At 30.0% G+C, this 18772-nt stretch overlaps 1 protein-coding gene across 1 annotated transcript in view; it reads right to left on the reverse strand.

Moving 5' to 3' along the window:
- The window catches only part of LOC121391447 (skeletal aspartic acid-rich protein 2-like), a 50254-nt gene extending 32537 nt beyond the window's left edge, over positions 1–17717 (reverse strand). Inside the window, exons 1-5 of the mRNA XM_041523081.1 lie at positions 17633–17717; positions 15363–15446; positions 13645–13749; positions 3347–3421; positions 1027–1116 (exon numbers count right to left, since the gene is read on the reverse strand). Coding sequence (XP_041379015.1) covers positions 1027–1116; positions 3347–3421; positions 13645–13749; positions 15363–15446; positions 17633–17717 — 439 coding nt within the window. The remainder of the gene's footprint in view (positions 1–1026; positions 1117–3346; positions 3422–13644; positions 13750–15362; positions 15447–17632) is intronic.
- Between the last annotated feature and the right edge of the window lie 1055 nt (positions 17718–18772).

Consider the following 18772-nt stretch of genomic DNA (forward strand, 5'->3'; position numbering starts at 1 on the left):
AAGATAGAAGAGTTCACGTAAAGAATCAAGAAATAAATGGCAATAAACAAGAAAGATTAGCATATATATAGTTAGTATATAAACGTATAAGTGTAAAATTATATTCATAACCATTTTAATCTTTTTTATAATTGCTAAACTACATACAAATTGTACTCAAAGTGCTTTACATGCTATTACATAATAACAATGATTTTTTGTGAATATATAGTATTTGAAGTTTTTGTAAAATAATAAAGTTATACTTGCAATAATCTTGATGAAATATTTCACGATTTTGAAATTTACATTTGAAAAACAAACGATATGGTAGATTTTTGTATGTAACTTATAATTATGGAACTTAACTTGATTTTTACAACGAAACTCATTTTTTAGTAGATAATTGCTTTGGGAACTAATTTTCATTATAATTGTCTTTAATTTATTTTATAAAAGTCACACAATGTGTTAGCTAAAGTAATAGACTGTCATTTAGAAATACAAAAATGCTAAACAATACTAAATGAGGCATTTAAAATCAAATCACTACATTGCTATTGCTACATTAAAATGTTGAATTAGTCTTTTTAACTGGTACTGATCAATCTTAGCAAAATCTGTACGAAAAACGACTTCTTAAATTGTTCAATATTTGACGGCACAAGCATGTTCTATTCCCTAGAATAAAATCATCATTAAAATAGTAATAATATTATGTTATGTATTTACTGCAAAAATAACTTTTAAGGCGCTTTCGACAGTAATTTGCTATTTTGCGAATGTTACTGTCTCTGCAAAATATACTTCGCAATAACTGACTGTTAAATGTTCTTGTCAAAATCTACCATATCAAAAGAGAAAGTTAAAATAATAAACGATCAAAGACTTGCTGTTAGCTTCATTCTGCATAGCAAAGTATTCCCAACATAGTAGTCATTTTCATCATCATCATCATCGTCATCATCATCATCTTTTTTTGTTGTTGTTTTTGTTGACGTCTGCTAAAAGACTTCATATATTCTTTATATTCTATAAGTTACTTACTGATCGCATTCCCCATTTGCTGCGAAGGTTCTGGCACAAGATTATCCTTGTCATTATTGGTATCATCAGTACTATCATGATCATTATTTTCTTAAAAGAAAAAGTACAGTTAAGTATCATTATCCTTACCTTTCAGTTTTGAGGCTAACAGGACTTCCAAAAGGTTATCATAATCATTTTGAAGAGTGGACCTCTTGAAAAACTATATAGAAAGGACACATTGTAATAGAATGCATACACAAACACATATATTATGTTAATACCTTCATTTGTTTTTCCTTTTTATCAGTAGCGTCAATTTTTTGCTATAAAAAGAATATTATAACAATTGATAATAACATTAATAGACTTGTACCTGGATGACAGTATGCCTCACATATCATAACAATCAGTACAACAAAACAAAATAATCCACTTCATGTCTTCTATGCAGACTTGATATGTTGTAGAGTTTCCTGTACAAACTACAGTTACTTGATTTTAAGTAGCAATACAGCTAGATCTTCCTTTAAATACTGCTGGTTCAATTATGCTAAGTTAGTGTTTATGTGATATCATAACATTAAAACTGAAAGTAAATTAACTTAGAATAAGTGACTGAGTTTTTATTAAAACCTGTTTGTAGACATAGGGAGTTTTACATTTTCACTTGTGTGTGTGTGTGGTCATAGAATCGTATACAGAGATAAAACTTCAAATTTACAATTTAAACTTAATTGTATCTTCACTAAACAAGGATAACAATAGGATTATGCTTATAATACTGATAAACAATCTTTTTCAGATGTATAGAGAGAAAATCACTAACGCTATATAATCATATTTGTAGGAGATTAAATGTTTAGATTAATTTCTCACTTAATTAAGTCCACTAAATGTAATTTCATTAATATAATTTTATATTAATAAACATTTATTCTTTTGTTCTGATCTTCTACTTGTTGGCTAGATCATTATTACTTATAATAAATGCAGATTGAATGTTCATTATAACATTCCTGTGAACATGTGATAATCTCTTAAGATATCTCTTTTATTTTTATGTTGTCTCTATAATAATAATTATGCATTGTTATGTAATTATATTTATATTTATATACATGTACATGCTATTACACCAACAGTAGTCCATTTCTGTCAGTTCTATTTCCTATACCTTAGCAGTTTAATTCTTGTTGTAGATTCATTATTTGAGTACATAATGATTTTAGTCTAAACTCATGGACTATCCAAGATTATGATTAGCTTTTTGCACAATGCACACTTAAACATAGCGTAACAAGCAATTTTTACACACAGCAACACGTAAGAAAAAGTTGAGTATTGCATACCTTCATACTCCTGATAATTTTGATAACGAGAAATTATATACCTATAGAACATCTTTAATGTTTGATAAAAGAAAAAGAAACTCAATATAGCGTATATTTTAATTGTGCTACCTTAGTTACCACAACCCCCTAAAATATTTTAGATCTGCCAAGCTTTATTTATTCATAATACAATAGCTGTACTATATACTAATACGATAATGAACTACATTTACTACTCTAACAAATATAACTAGCTATATTTTAAATGTTAAGTCTCTTTGGTTTGCACTTTTTAGCCAAATCTATGCCTGAAACATAAAATAATACTAACATAAAAATAGCTCTATAAAATATTCAGTTGTATAGAACTAAAGTTACTATAAGTTTGATTTATTAAATACAGTGTGTTTTTGTGGTGTACGTATTACAAAATCCCTAATTCTGATAAAAGTTTTGAAAATAAGCAATATTTTACTCACTACTATATCAATGATAAAAAACTAATCTAATAAACAAACAAACAATGACTAAATATTAAAGTGTTGACTCATGTCTCTTGATAATAATCATGTACTTTTCAGCCAAACCAATGCTTGATTTTTTTATAGGTTTTACGTCCACGTTGTTTTCCCTTTCCTATATGAGATATTAATCATTAGATTTTAATGATGTCTACAATTTAATTTTCCCTTACTACAATAATAGCTTTTGGGATGACTTCGGCAATATTTGTAGATCCTGTATCCTCCACGAAAAATAGCACCCCAATATTGCTTCTTAATAGTTTTGTCAGAATCAAACATGTCTGGTTAATAATAGTAGTGTTCATGATATAAGAAGAATAATAGGATAAAGTAATTGATTAATTAAAATTAGTAAGACACCTTTACTTTGCATAGCAAGTATGTCAAGCATAGTATCATATCATCATCATCATCATCACTGTTGTCGTTTTTGTCTACAATGAGAATTATATCACTTTTTTCATATTCTTTAATATAACTAACTAATTGTTTCCTGAAGATTTGATATAAAATTGCTTATGTCATCACCATCATCATCATCATCATTGCCTTTCATGTCTAAAATAAGAAAACAGTCAATATCAGTTAAGTCAGACAATAATAATCAATTCATACTACCTAATTTTGAAGCTAACAATGCTTTCAAAAGACTATCATAATCATCATCATTATCTTGAGGACTGGACTTCTTAGTGACTGTGAAAAATGTTATGTAAATAAAATGAATGCAATTATACAAAATTGTACCTTTATTTGTTTTTCTTTTTTCGTCAGTAGAGCCATTTTTGCTATAAAAAGGATAGTTTAGCAATTGATAATAACATTATTATCTTGAATGTATGTCTTCAATTAAACTATTATTAACAAATTATACTATATATAACAAAAACTTAGATGTATTGTCTATTGACAATCATAATAACATTAAAATTACCTGGATAACAACATATCTCAACATATCATAACAATCAGTACAACAAACAAAATAATCCACTTCATGTCTTCTATGCAGACTTGATATGTTGAGTAGAGAGAGATTCAGTACAAACTACAGTTACCTATAATTTTAAGTAGCAATACAGATCTTCCTTTTAAATCTGCCGGTTTTAATTATGCTAAGTTAGTGTTTATGTGATATCATAACATTAAAACTGAAAGTAAACTAACTTAGAATAAGTGACTGAGTTTTTATTAAAACCTGTTTTTGTAGACAATGGAATAATGACATTATGTTAACAGTAGTAGGCAATAGATTTCCCTTTAAAGAGGAACAAACTGTTGTTCTACCCTTACCTTATTACTACATGTATAGTGCAAACATAAAAAGGAGACTAACTGTTTAATTACCAATATACTACAGTTGCCCAGGCATTGTTGATCGTAATAGTGTAAATAGAAGTAGGCAACAGATTTCTCTATTATGAAAACGCAACAGATCCTATACCCTTCCTGTTAATACAGTGCAAATGTAAGAATGCAATAGACTGCATTGTGTGTACAGATTAAGGTGGCTATTGCCTAATGAGATGTTTTACAGAATCTGACATTTTACTTGTCATTTAATATATTACTAATGAAAACAAAGTGGTGTTTATCAAACATCTCGGTATCTTATCATATAATTAATTATACAATGAAAATGACCATAGATTGGTTAACAACTAAATCTATTTTTACAATGCCGTATTCTTGTTGTCAGTACTTAGTTTGGCCAAAGAAAAGAGCATGTGAAAATGCACATTATTAAGCCTCCAAATTGAGGTACTAATCTTCTATATTAGTTGTATATATGACACTTACAAACAAAGTATATGTATCAATGAAGGTAAGGCTTCACCTGAAATTGTTTAGTAGATTTTCATTTGCACTACTCTCCATTCTTCTAAATAAAAGTACAAACATATGAATTACAGTACAATTTATGACATGTTTAAGCCTAGAAACAGTTTTATGGATTCATAGTGTATGATGACTCAGATCATACCTTTTCTTTATTGACCAATCAGATTAAGTGATTATTATGCATGACAGTTTGTATTATTTCCTTTTGATACTATATATTTAAGGTTACATCAGGTTTATTGACAACAAGTAATTATTCCATGAATGCTATATACTATCTCCATCCTGCCCTTGCATTAACCACTCAGTTACTCTTTCTTCTCTTTAAGAATAGAAACAAGAGGAATAAAACAGAAGAATAAATTGTCCATATTGTACATGATTGGCACAAAGAACTGTATATTACTGATAACATAGAGGGCGACGATCACCAAGAAGTATTTAATAGGAAATTTTATTCCATTAACTACAAATGTTAAACCCCAAAACTATGAAAATCAATATAAAACATCTGTGGTATTAAGGTATAAACATGTTATTGTCCAAACTCTCGGGCTTTACTTGTCACAAATGCAATTGTCATTTCCTAATACATCTAATACATTTACTTGTCATAATGACTTGTTATGTGGTGACATGCATGCTTTCATTAGAAGTGATCATGATATATAATGTTAAATTATGTACTTCTGAAAACAGTAATAGTATGTTTTGTTGTGTATGTATTACAGTATCCTATATATTTTACCCACTACTATATCAATGATAAACAGCTAATCTAATAAACAAAAATTGACTAAATATAAAGTGTTTGAGTCATGTCTCTTGATTATAATCGTGGATTTAACTGAGCAGTTAATACAAGGCCAACTGGAGATAGTATAGCAGTCATAAACCTGATAAGCATGCCAATGCTTGAAACGTTTTCCCTTCCTATATAAGAGATTAATCATTAGCTTTTAATGATGCCTACAATTTAAGTTTTTTCATTACTGAAATAATAGTTGTAGGATGTCTTCGACAATATTTGTAAGCCCAGTAACCTCATCGAAAAATAGCAAACAAATATTGTTTCTTATAGGTGTATTAGAATCAAACATTTCTGAATAATTAATAGTAGAGCTCATGATATAAGAAGAAAAATGGAATTAAACTAATTAATGATTAGCAACACCCCTTTATTTTGTATAGCAAGTATGCCAAGCATATGTTACTCATATCATCATTATCATCATCATCGATGTTGTTGTCATTTTTTCCTTCATTAAGAAGTATATTTTTTTTCTTTAACGTAATATTTGCTTTGATATTTTGGCACTAGATAATTTTTGCAAAGTCATGTTACTAACATGTCATTTGAAAAAAAGACGTTATTATAATTGGCATGATACCAGTGGCCTAGCTCAAACCATAGTTATACATCCAGATGAATATACAGTCAACTAAACTACAACTAACTACATAAGGAGGAAACAGATAAGAAAACAACTAAGAAAAGTATAATATATATAGCATATGTCCAAAACATTTATAGGACTATAAAATCATATAATAAGTCTTTTATCCACTATACTACACTATTGATAACTCGTACAAAGCAATGTATATAAGCTATATACTCTTGACTCAAGATTTTTCAAAATCAGGAAAAAAGTTTTTATTCATTAATACATTATCATGATCTACACTACTATATGAATAATAAATCTAATAAACAAAACATTGACTGTCAATGAGTCATGTTTGACTTGATCACTTTTCAGCCAAACCACGACTGAATTTTTTATAGGCTTTACGTCCATAGTGTTTTCCATAGCGTTTTCCCCTTTCCTATATAAGATATTAATCATTAGCTTTAATAATGTCAAGAATTTAATTTTCCCTTACTGCAATAATAGTTTTCTGGGATGACTTCGGCAATATTTGTAGATCCTGTATCCTCCACGAAAAATAGACCCCAATATTGCTTCTTAATAGTTTTATTAGAATCAAACATGTCTGGTAAATAATAGTAGTGTTCGTGATATAAGAAGAATAATAGGATTAAACTGATTAATGATAAGCAAAACACACCTTTATTTTGCAGAGCAAGTATGCCAAGCATAGTACTCATATCATCATCATCATCGTCATCGTCCTTCATTGTTGTCATTTTTGTCTACATTAGCAAGTATATTATTTATACTTTTAATATAACTAACTGATTGCTTGCTGAAGGTTTGATATAAAATTACTCATGTCTCATCATCATCATCATCATTGCTTTTTCAGGTCTAAAATAAGAAAACAGTCAATATCAGTCAATAATAATTAATTCTTACTGCCCAATTTTGAAGCTACAATACTTTCAAAAGACCATGATCATCACATCATCATCTGGAGAAATGGACTTAATATGAATAAAAAAGTTGCAATGTTATAATTATATTAAAAATCTATAGTTACTATTCAGATGATGCCTTCATTTTGTTTTCCCCTTATTGGCAGCAGAGTCGCTTTTGCTAATAATAATTTGAATATTAAGAGATGGTTTACTATTGACTCACTTGGAAAACAGTATGATTGACAGATCAGAGCTGTCAAGACAACACACAAAATGATCCCTTCATTTTTGCTACAGTATAATGTTGAGTAGATGTTTAAGCTGCATGCAGTTATCTGGTAATGTTGTCTTCTTTTATATGCTGTGTTTGTCGGAATACTATGATGAAATATTTGCTTGTGTAAATAAATACATGTTACCCTCTTGAAAAATCAGGGCATGTTCAAACATAAATTCTATAGTTATTTAGCCAAGTGAAAAAATAATATGACCAGGTGAATATGTAGTCTTCATTGACTGTCAACAAACTATATATGGAGTAAACTCATAGAAAAACAACTCCTCGACAGGAAAAGGAAATTGAAATTAAACTATGTGTGAAAAGGAAATTTTTATCAGAACACATACACATATATCACTGTAAAAACTGATTGGTTGATTTAACTAATATATATGGTTATATTATTTACAAAAACTTAGAAAAATAATTAATTTATTTTAAAAATAAAAACATTAACGCTCTGTAAACAGACAAATCTTTAGGACAATAAAAATCAAATAGTGTTACATTTACTTTCCATTTGTATCATACTATCTATATATAACTATATATTGGTTAAATCAACTAATCAGTTTATGTGTGTATATATATATATCGTCCTGTTGAAGAAAACTGATCTCATATATATATATATATATATATATATATATATATATATATATATATATGAGATCAGTTTTCTTCAACATCCCATACATAAATACTTGTGGATCTGTGCATAAAATTATGCTGTAAGCTGATTGATTATTTGATTATATGCAAAATTAATCTCCACTCAAGTATTTAGACTTTGTTTAGTTATTCTCATATAATTGCATGATACTAAAAAGTACACACTTGGTCTGATCTGGTATAGCATTTCCCCAAACAACAACAGTTAAAATGTTTTGATACTCTGCAGATTCTCATATACTCTGACAGTTAAATAACTGGACAGAACCTTGAACACTGATATACTAAATTTTCTCATATGAATTTTAAATTTCAAAAGAACCAATTACATTTAATGATTATCTCAAGATTTGAGGGTGATATAAAAAATTAGCAGTTGCTATACTAGACACAGTTGAGTTAATGCTAATTTATAATTATTAGCGCTAGCATGTAATCATATGCAAAATCTTCGTTCTTTAGTAACATCAGTAAAGAATTAAATCTATTGGAGATGATCCTATTAGCTACATCAACAAGTATAAGATGTATGGGACCTGTTTTGCAAGTATCATTTTAGGCCTAATTTGTATTAACTTGCATAGAGCATATATATTAAGAAAGTGTCCGTACGGTTTGCGCTGGCAAGAAATTATGAATCCATGCACAGACTACAATTTCTCGCTTGCTTCTCTGCCTAGAAGGCTATATTTTCTAGTATTCTGTAGCCTTGTACAAACTCTGCTACTAATTCTTTAATCTTTTGATATCTAGTTAGTTATTTTATGAAGTCTATATATTCCAAAAAAATTACAGGACGGTTTTTTTAAAATGTATAATCTTGCTATTTCTTATTCATCAATGTTAACTTTCTCTACCTCTAAATTTAATTTTATTTGTTGCTTGTAAGAGAAAGTAGTGAACTTGTGACTTCTATCTAATTAGTGTAACTGATCTATATATGGTAGTGATATGTTAATGGCTTTCCATGCCAGTGTACTAATTAATTATAGTATCAGCGTTATAGTTCTAAGGTTATGTATACACGTGAATGTATAACATGACGTCTAGAACAATAATAGGACTGTAATAGTCCAATCAATACAAACTGTTGTACTCACTACTATACATTATTCATAACTTATACAAATGAAGCTATATACCTCTGATTCAAGATTTTTCAAAAGCAAAAAAAAGATTTTAATTCATTAACACATTATCCTGAACTACACTATACTATATGAACAAAAATCTAAAAAAACATTGACTTTCTATGAGTCCACTTTGACTTGATCAGAATTGAGCACTTTTCAGCCAAACCAACCCTTGATACCGTTATAGACTTTTTCTATATAAGATATTAAGCATTAGCTTATAATGATGTCTATAATTTTCAACTTTCCCTTACTACAATATAGTTTTTGGGGTATTTTCGACAATATCTGTAGGCCAAGTACCTGGTTATATTATTTACTGTATATGGTTATATTATTTACAAAAACTTAGAAATAATAATATTTATTTTAAAAATAAAAACATTAACGCTCTGTAAACAGACAAATCTTTAGGACAATAAAAATCAAATAGTGTTACGTTTACTTTCCATTTGTATCATACTATCTATCTATATAACCATATATTGGTTAAATCAACTATCAGTTTTATGTATACATATCTATATGCATACATATGCTCAGTTTTTCTTTCAACATCCCATAAAAAAAGCTATTCTCCTATATATTTTTAATAAATACTAATTTTGAAAAGGCATTGTTAGACTGATTCTGCATGGGTGGTGTAATGAAGAAAGTGCTGGTTGTTCAATACTGCCATTGTTTTGGTAATCCTATTTTTATTTTTAATTTCTTTTATGACAATGTTAGGCCTAATCTTAAGAATTTAGGTTTTTTCAGTTTCAGGCTCTAGGTTTTAGGGAATTATTTTCTTAATCAAAACTTCATTTACTAAATTTGCAGATTACAAAAAACAAGTGTCATCTACATATATATTATTATATACAAATATATATATATATATATATGTACATATATATATATATATATGTACATATATATATATATATATATATAAAATACATGATCCAACAAATGTTATATAAGCCACGATGTACCCCTGATTCAAGATTATATATATTCAAGAGCAGAAAAAGCCTTTTCATTAATAGATTATCTTGAACTACACTACTATATGAACAATTAATCTAATAAACAAAACATTGACATTCTATCATGTTCTGTCATGTCTCTTGATCATACATAATTATTCACTTTTCAGCAAAGACAATGTCAAAACCTCTATAGACTTCTTGTAGATAGTGTTCCCCTTTTCTGTACAAGATACTAATCATTAGCTTTTAATGACTTCTTGTAGATAGTGTTTCCCCTTTTCTGTACAAGATACTAATCATTAGCTTTTAATGATATCTACAAACTAATTTTTTTCTTACTGTAATAATAATAATTAGGATGACTTCAACATTATTTGTTGGCCTAGTATCCTTCTCAAAGAATACCACTTTCTTACTGTAATAATAATAATTAGGATGACTTCACACTTATTTGTTGGCCTAGTATCCTTCTCAAAGAATACCACTCCAATATTGCTTCTTAATAGTTTTGTCAGAATCAAACCTGTCTGTGTGTTTTAATAAAAAAACATTGTTGTCATTACATTGAGAATATCACTATTTCATATTCTTTAATATAACTTACTGATTCCTTTCTGAAATGTCAATATAAAATTAATACTTAATTCTTAATTACTGCCCAATTTTACATTCTATCTGTATAGTGACGATCACGTTAAAAGTCATGACATTTTTTAGCAGTTTATCTTTGTCGATACATTGAGCGCGAACTAAAATACTATTACTATAGCTGTCATTGGGATATGACTAACTTTTACTAAGAAGTTGGAAAGTATTGGACTTTTTTGTCAATTAGTGTGCAAAGAACCCAGTAGATGTACTAAAACGAAATGAAGAGAAATGCTGAGTCATCAATAATCATCTTGCACATGTATATAGCAATCTATCATGTTCAAGGACTCATGCACTCTACAATACTACTCTGATAATGGATCAGTTCTTGTAGAGTGTAGGTTTGCTGAGAGATCTACTGCTGATGATGTCATGTGATATTTAGAGAATCTTCTGAAGGAGTCTGTTATATAACTAAATCCAGTATAGAGGGGAGTACAGTATACCAGTATAAACTCTACCATTTAGTGTGTAACTATACTGTGACAGCTCATGATATAGTATTGATACTATTATAACTAACCTATCTGTTATGTACCCTCAAGTACTGGAATATATCTTATTACTACCATCTCCTACTGAGACTGTTAGGTAATATCAGTTAGTACTATATACTACTTATATTATATTATTTACTAGATACAACATTAAATGATGAGATCACTGTTGTTATCAGTAAGACCTCTATATTTTTTACATATTGACATAATATTATATTATTATTAGGTACTTTATTAAGAATAGAGACAACTGGTTATGTGACATCAGTAATATCATCTACTGTTGAGATATCATGTATGTACTTAATGTTGCATTAGTTAATTATTATAACTTACTTTGTACACAGCTACCAATTAGTCTGTGTTCATTCTCATTACTATTACTAGTAGTACACTAGGTATTGTAGTGATAATTGTTATTGCTATAATAGTGATAGCTACTAGTATTATTGTATATTGGAGAAGAAGAAGAGACAGCAACATGAAGTTGGAGGTAGGAAAGAAAGAAACAATATCAAGTACATAACAATATTGTTCTCTAGTTTGATCAACAAGCTATCAAACTAATCTAGCATATGAAGAAGGTAATTATATAGCTGTATCAAATGTCATATGTTATAGTTTCCATTGTAGTCCATATAGTTGAAATGAGAAGTAGAAAGTGGAGTTAGGGAGTAGTCCATCATATATAACAAACAGTACAACGTTAGTTGAACATGTACTGCTGACTATGAAAATATTGTAATGTAATTATTGTGTGATCATTTGTTATGTATGACTATGGATACATGTAACCATGGATGTGTGTAACCATGTGACTATGAGTACATGTTGCAATATTTTGTGTGTTACTTTTTTAGTGCCAATTTTTTAACCTCGCTGTGCGTGGGTGCATAGCGAGGGTTACTGTAGTCTGTCAGTGTGTGTAGTCTGTCTGTCTGTTACCCGGGCAAATGGCTTTGAACTGCTTTAACTCGACAAACACGGCACTGGTAACCACCAAACTATAGTAGACGGTAGCAAAACTTCTGTACTTCTAAAAATACTGCCAAAAGAAGCATCAAATGAACAAAAAGCTTAAAAGTCTGAAAAACCTTTGAAAAAAGCACAGCTTTCAGTGAAGACTCGAGAATTCATAAAAAACCTCCTGCATACAGCTTATAACATTCTTCAACTTTGTAAAGTGAAGTTTGGCCAAAATACTTCTTTGGAAAGTTATGACAGTTTTACTAACTTTTGGGAGTTATCTTGTGTGAATACATAGAACGCGAACTAAAAATACTAGCAAGATAGCTGTCATTGGAGAATCGCTAACTTTTACTAAGGAGTTGGAAAGTATTAGACCTTTTGTCAATTGGAGTGCAAAGTACCCAGTAGATGCACTAAAAGGCAAAGCCTTTTTTCCTTTGATTGAAGAAAAATGCTGAGTCATCAAATCATCTTGCTCATCTCGAGAATTACGTAAACTTGAGGAGTCTATATAAAGTCTCTGGATAAGAGTAAGCACTTTAGTGCATTTCATTATCACGTTAACTCAGTTTTACTTCCACTACTCCAAAGCTCAATGCATTATTTTTATGATGTCAGTGTATGTCAACATCCTGATAATAACCCTATTGAAGGACCTTGGACAATACGAGTTCCTACTATTTTGGACCAACTAGTATCAGTCCTGGCTTCATGGATATTGATGGCTCTAACAAACTGGTTATATACTTGCTTTGTTTGTGTACATGCCTAGAGTTTTCGAAATATAATATTATACAGCATTATAATATAATCAACAAGTTTCTCATTGCCAATATAGCGAATTAATATTTTTGTTATTCTACAGTGAGGGTTTTGCACTTAGTGCTTTAATTTCTTTTATTACTAATTTATTCTTCACTAGTGGAAATTATATCCAATTAATGTGTATATAAGAAAGATACTACATTGATCAACTACTAAATTAAACTACAATGTAATGAATATGAGTCAATCCATCCACTAGGATTGCACTACTTAATCATTGTAACACTGCGACCAAAACGACGCCTATACCAACGAGCTATTTTTCGTCCCAATCTTCTTGCAAACCCTAAATGCAACAAAGTACAATAAGTCATATTGTTATATATTAGAGAGAGAGAGAGAGAGAGAGAGAGAGAGAGAGAGGAGAGAGAGAGAGAGAGAGAGAGGAGAGAGAGAGAGAGAGAGAGAAGTGAGAGTGAGAGTGAGTGAGAGAGTTTTCTTACTGGCAAAACCATTTTCTACGATGCCTTCTACAAAAATCTGACAACAGCTTATATCCTGAAACGAATGAGGTTTATCCACCAAACCTGTTCCTTAATAGTCTTGTCAGAGAATGACATACCTGAAAGAGAAAAGTGTAAATTTAAACTGTAAAACTAGATGAGCACATACTATTGACTTCATTCTGTAAAGCAAGTATTTCCAGCATAGCATTTACATGCTTGTCATCATCATCATCATCATCATCATCATCATCATTGTTGTTGTCATCTTCGCCTGCAATAAACACTAAAATTAACTCAACAAGGTTTTTTTTACAAACTGACTTTTTGATTTCTGTGATAATTTTGGAATAAAAACATTTATGGTATTATCATCATCCTCTTCTTTGCTGCTCTTCAAATCTACAAATAATATGCATCTAAAAAAAATGATGTCATCAGTACTCACTATCCAATTTCACAGCTAACAATGCTTTCCAAAGAGTACTATCATCATCATCATCATCATTTGATAAGGTGAGGTGGTTGGAGACCTTAGTAAACTAGGGAAAATATGTCCTTGATAATTTTTAACAATTATGTATATTAAATTATAATATCATACTAATGTCTATACCTTTATTTATTTTCCCCTTGTCAGAATATTTTATTTTAGCTAAATAAAATAAATATGGTTATAATAGTAATATTAGGACTCACTTTGACGGCCATATGTGTAATGGATCAAAACTAGCAGTACAACACACAACACAATACACTTCATTTTTACTGAAATAGATTTGTTAATAATTATTTACTATCGTTACAATATACACGCACACACAAGATAAGGGACAATTTTTGCTATTGTGTTGTAATTTTTACGTCATAAAAACATAACGATGTTCGTCAATTTAAGACCATCACTCTCAATGGCACGGCTTGTATGGATGATCTCTGACCTTAGTAACTATTGTTTGAAGGGGTAGCACGAATATATTAAATGTTTTAAGATGCTAAGCATTGTGCTATTGTGTTGTAATTTACGTCATAAAAACATAACGATGTTCGTCAATTTAGGACCATTTTGCTGAGAAAAATGATGATAAAATGACTTCACTCTCAATGACACAGCTTGTATGGATGATCTCTGATATTGTTGGAAGTGTTGTTTGGGGCAACACGTGTAATATAAACTGTTTTAAGATGCTAAGCAAATTCTTTTATTCACTAATACAACATTGTTTACTACTGCAAAATATAACACATAAAACTAGCAAGAAAATATTAAGACAGTTTTCAGCTTTGAGCTTTATAGTTGTTTTTTTAGCCACGTCGTCCGTACCTTTTACGTCCGTACCTTTTATGTCCATAACTATTACGGCCGAAATTTCGAGTCCGTAGTACCTCTAGGTCCATAACTGCTAGGTCCATACCTTCTAGGTCCATAACCGCTAGGTCCCTAACTACTGCTAGGTCCACAACTGTTAGGTCCATACCTGCTAGGTCCATAACTGCTAGGTCCATAACTAGGTTGGTAATACCCTCCTCCTATAAAATACATATTAGTATGGCCATAAATTGCATATCTACGTTTACCGTTATTGCCACCGTAGCCTCCCCACCGCCAATGAACTTTTTAAAGATAGGAGCCGCTACACGAAAAAGCTTTTTAAAAAAACTGTTTTTGACAGTCTACTTAGAATCTGGCGTGTCTAAAAAACAATACATGTATCCTTAATTAAAATTATAGCTATAAAGATGATAACTTCATTTTGAGGATGCAGTACAGCAAGCTCTGCCAACAAAGCACTCATATCGTCATCGTCGCATCGTCGTCGTTCGTCGTCGTCGTCATCTATATCAAATGAAATGTATTTTTAAATCAGACAGAGAACTAATACTCACCATCCGATTTTGTAGGTAACGGTGGTTTATAGAGACCAATACCGTCGTCGTCGTCGTCATCATCGTCATCTAGTTTAGTGGTCACTTTAGAAAGTAAATGTATAGAATGTTATAATCATAGAGCCACATCATATCTTTATACCTTCTTCCTTTGTTTTTCTTTTTTCAACATTAGAATCAGCTTGAGCTATACATAAAAATTATGTATAATTATTATATGAATAAAGTATTAGAGCTAACCAGTTATTGGAGAACAGTATGACTGACAAATCAACACCACCAGGAGGACACACAGAATAATCCACTTCATTTTGAAATGTAACAAGATACAAATTCTTTGAATAACAGCTATGAAGATGGAGTAAATTATTTCTAACCTACTGGTGAATTGGATGGTCTGAGCAACCTTTTTATATAGCTGCTTGGGGTTGTATATACTGTTTACCAAATACTCCAAAAAATAACTTGTAAAGAACATCTATTAACAAAATACTCCAACAATAAGTTGTAAGTAACATCTATTAACAAAATACTTGTAACATCTGTTACAAAATACTCCAACCATAAAGATAACACCTATCAACAAAATACTCGTAATATTTATTAACAAAATACTCCAACAATAAGTTGTAAGTAACGTCTATTAACAAATACTTGTAACATCTGTTTACAAAATACCCAACCATAAGATAACACCTATCAACAAAATACTCGTAATATTTATTAACAAAATACTCCAACAATAAGTTGTAAGTAACGTCTATTAACAAAATAATTGTAACATCTGTTTACAAAATACTCCAAACCATAAGATAATACCTATCAACAAAATACTCGTAATATTTATTAACAAAAAATACTCCAACAATAAGTTGTAAGTAACGTCTATTAACAAAATACTTGTAACATCTGTTTCAAAATACTCCAACGATAAGATAACACCTATCAACAAAATACTCATAATATTGATTAATAAAATGCTCCAGCAATAAGTTGTAAATAACGTCTATTAACAAAATACCTATAACAACTGTTTACAGAATACTCCAACCATAAGATAAACACCTATCAACAAATACTCGTAAATTATCTATTAACAAAATGCTCCAACAAAAGTTTAACAAGTAATGTCTATAACAAAATACCTGCTTACAAAATACTCCAATAATAAGTTGTAAGTAAGGTTAAATATATTACAAACTAATCTTAAATCAATTAATATTAAACGATTATCATACAATTATTATACCTAAGACATCATAAATTCACCACACTCCTCCCTTCTTCTCCAGCACAAACTAGTTTGTCCCTGAACAAGGTATTACTATCTTAAAGCCAGAATAATGTTTCACTATACAGTCTCTATCTCGAAGTACCAATCTTTTATTTTAGTTATATAATATATATCACATTTACAACAAAGTATATGTATCAATGTAAGGTAAGGCATTCACTGAAAGTGTTTAGTAGATTTTCATTTCCACTACTCTCCATCCTCTAAATGAAAGTAAAAACAGATGAGATTACTGTACAAGTGAACCACGTGTTTTTATTGACAAAATAAATGCCCAATAGCTACTGCTAGTTTAAAGGGCACAAACAGAATAGAGAAATAATAAATAAAACAGAATTAAGGTATTAAAGTACAAGGATATAGTATCATTGATAACACAGAGATAAAAAGTGATTGATAGCATATGATAAGATTAGTGTGATAAGTGATGGAACCTCCAACTACTTCGTCATTACTTACTGTTTCAGCTTACGGTATCCGTAGGCGAAACTGTACTTTTTTGTTAAAATTAGAGTAGGCGAACCCGGAAAGGAGGTTGTTAGTGATTTTATAGAGAAGACATAATTTGGAAGTAGAGCGACGAGTTGAGAGGGTTGGAAGTTTAAACGTTGAGAGAAAGGATGAGTAATCATTATCCCATTTATGAGAGCACATTATTAGAGCAAAGTGTTGGGTTTTCTCGAGAATTTCAGAATTAGTGGAAGATACAGGTGGGTCCCAAACAGAGGAACAATAGGGAAAAATAGGGAATGACAAGAGAGTGATACATAGAGAGAAGAGTATGAGGAGAAGCATGATTAGATGTTACAGTAGATGATCCCATGGGTTTGACGAGCTTTAGAGATTGGATGTGAGAAGACTATGATAAATTAGAGATGATAATAACACCAAGATATTTAAATGAATTGACTCGTTCAAGTTGAGAACCATTTAAATAAAAGAGGAGAGAGGGAGGTTAGAAAAGAGGGAGACTTACGAGAGACGATCATATATTTGTTTTTTTGGAGTGATGGTGAGATGAGGAACAGAATGTGGGTCTTTATCACAGATGCACCTGCCATTTCCTAATACATCTACTTGTCATAATGGCCTGTTACGTGATGACATGCATGAGAAATGACATAATATTTAATTATGTACTTTCTGAAAAACAATATAGTATGTTTTATTGTGTACGTATTATAAAATTTTGAAAAGAGCAATATTTTACTCACTATTATATCAATGATCAACAAGTAATCTATAATAAACAAAACATTGACTAAATATAAAGTGTTAAGTCATATCTCTTGATTAGAACATGCACTTTTCAGCCATAACAACCCTTGAACATTTATTGTGTTTACATCTATATATATATAATTATGCATAAATATTATGTATACTAGTGTACACACATATAAAACTATATTGAATTAATTGTAACAGTATTATAAGAATGATTTATAAGCACATTAATCTTTTTTTAGAATTACAACATTAAATCACCGCTTTATTTATGGTACAGTTCTACAACTAACAGGAAAAAATTCTTAACAAATTTATACAAATGCTTATTGTCAATATTAATATTAATAAATTAATGTATACTCTATCAGTCACATTGTGATTTGAGATCATCAGAAATTATGGACGTTCATGGAAATTATTACCCACGTTATTCCAGAACTCTTCAGATTGATTGAAATATCTCTCATAATGTTCTTCTGTTATTTGGTAGATATTGACAACATTATTTCGTATTCGTTAGTTTATAACGACAGGCCAAAAATGCAAAAAGTGTCAAAATTAAAATACTAATGACACTTTTAGTAAAAAATAATAGAATCCACAACTTGGAGATGCATGCTGAGCGAGTGTAAATGGCAAATACAATTGTCCACTCAGTAAGTAGCCTATCTCTCGAAATGAATACCACAGGCTTATTAACACCCTCTCATTGATCCAGGTGATTGAGCTATTGCAAACTCAAGAGATGTAACCTGTATTAAATATAGAGCTATTCCTCCAAGAATCTGAGGTAGTAACATGCAGCCATTTGTAGTTTATAGGCATTAACAAGCTTTCGGTGTAGTTGAAATTAGTCAGCACAATACAGCCTGCTGATGATTTTCTT

Source organism: Gigantopelta aegis, unplaced genomic scaffold (genome assembly GCF_016097555.1).
Source record: "Gigantopelta aegis isolate Gae_Host unplaced genomic scaffold, Gae_host_genome ctg2464_pilon_pilon, whole genome shotgun sequence".
In the NCBI taxonomy this organism is placed as follows: Eukaryota; Metazoa; Mollusca; class Gastropoda; order Neomphalida; family Peltospiridae; genus Gigantopelta; species Gigantopelta aegis.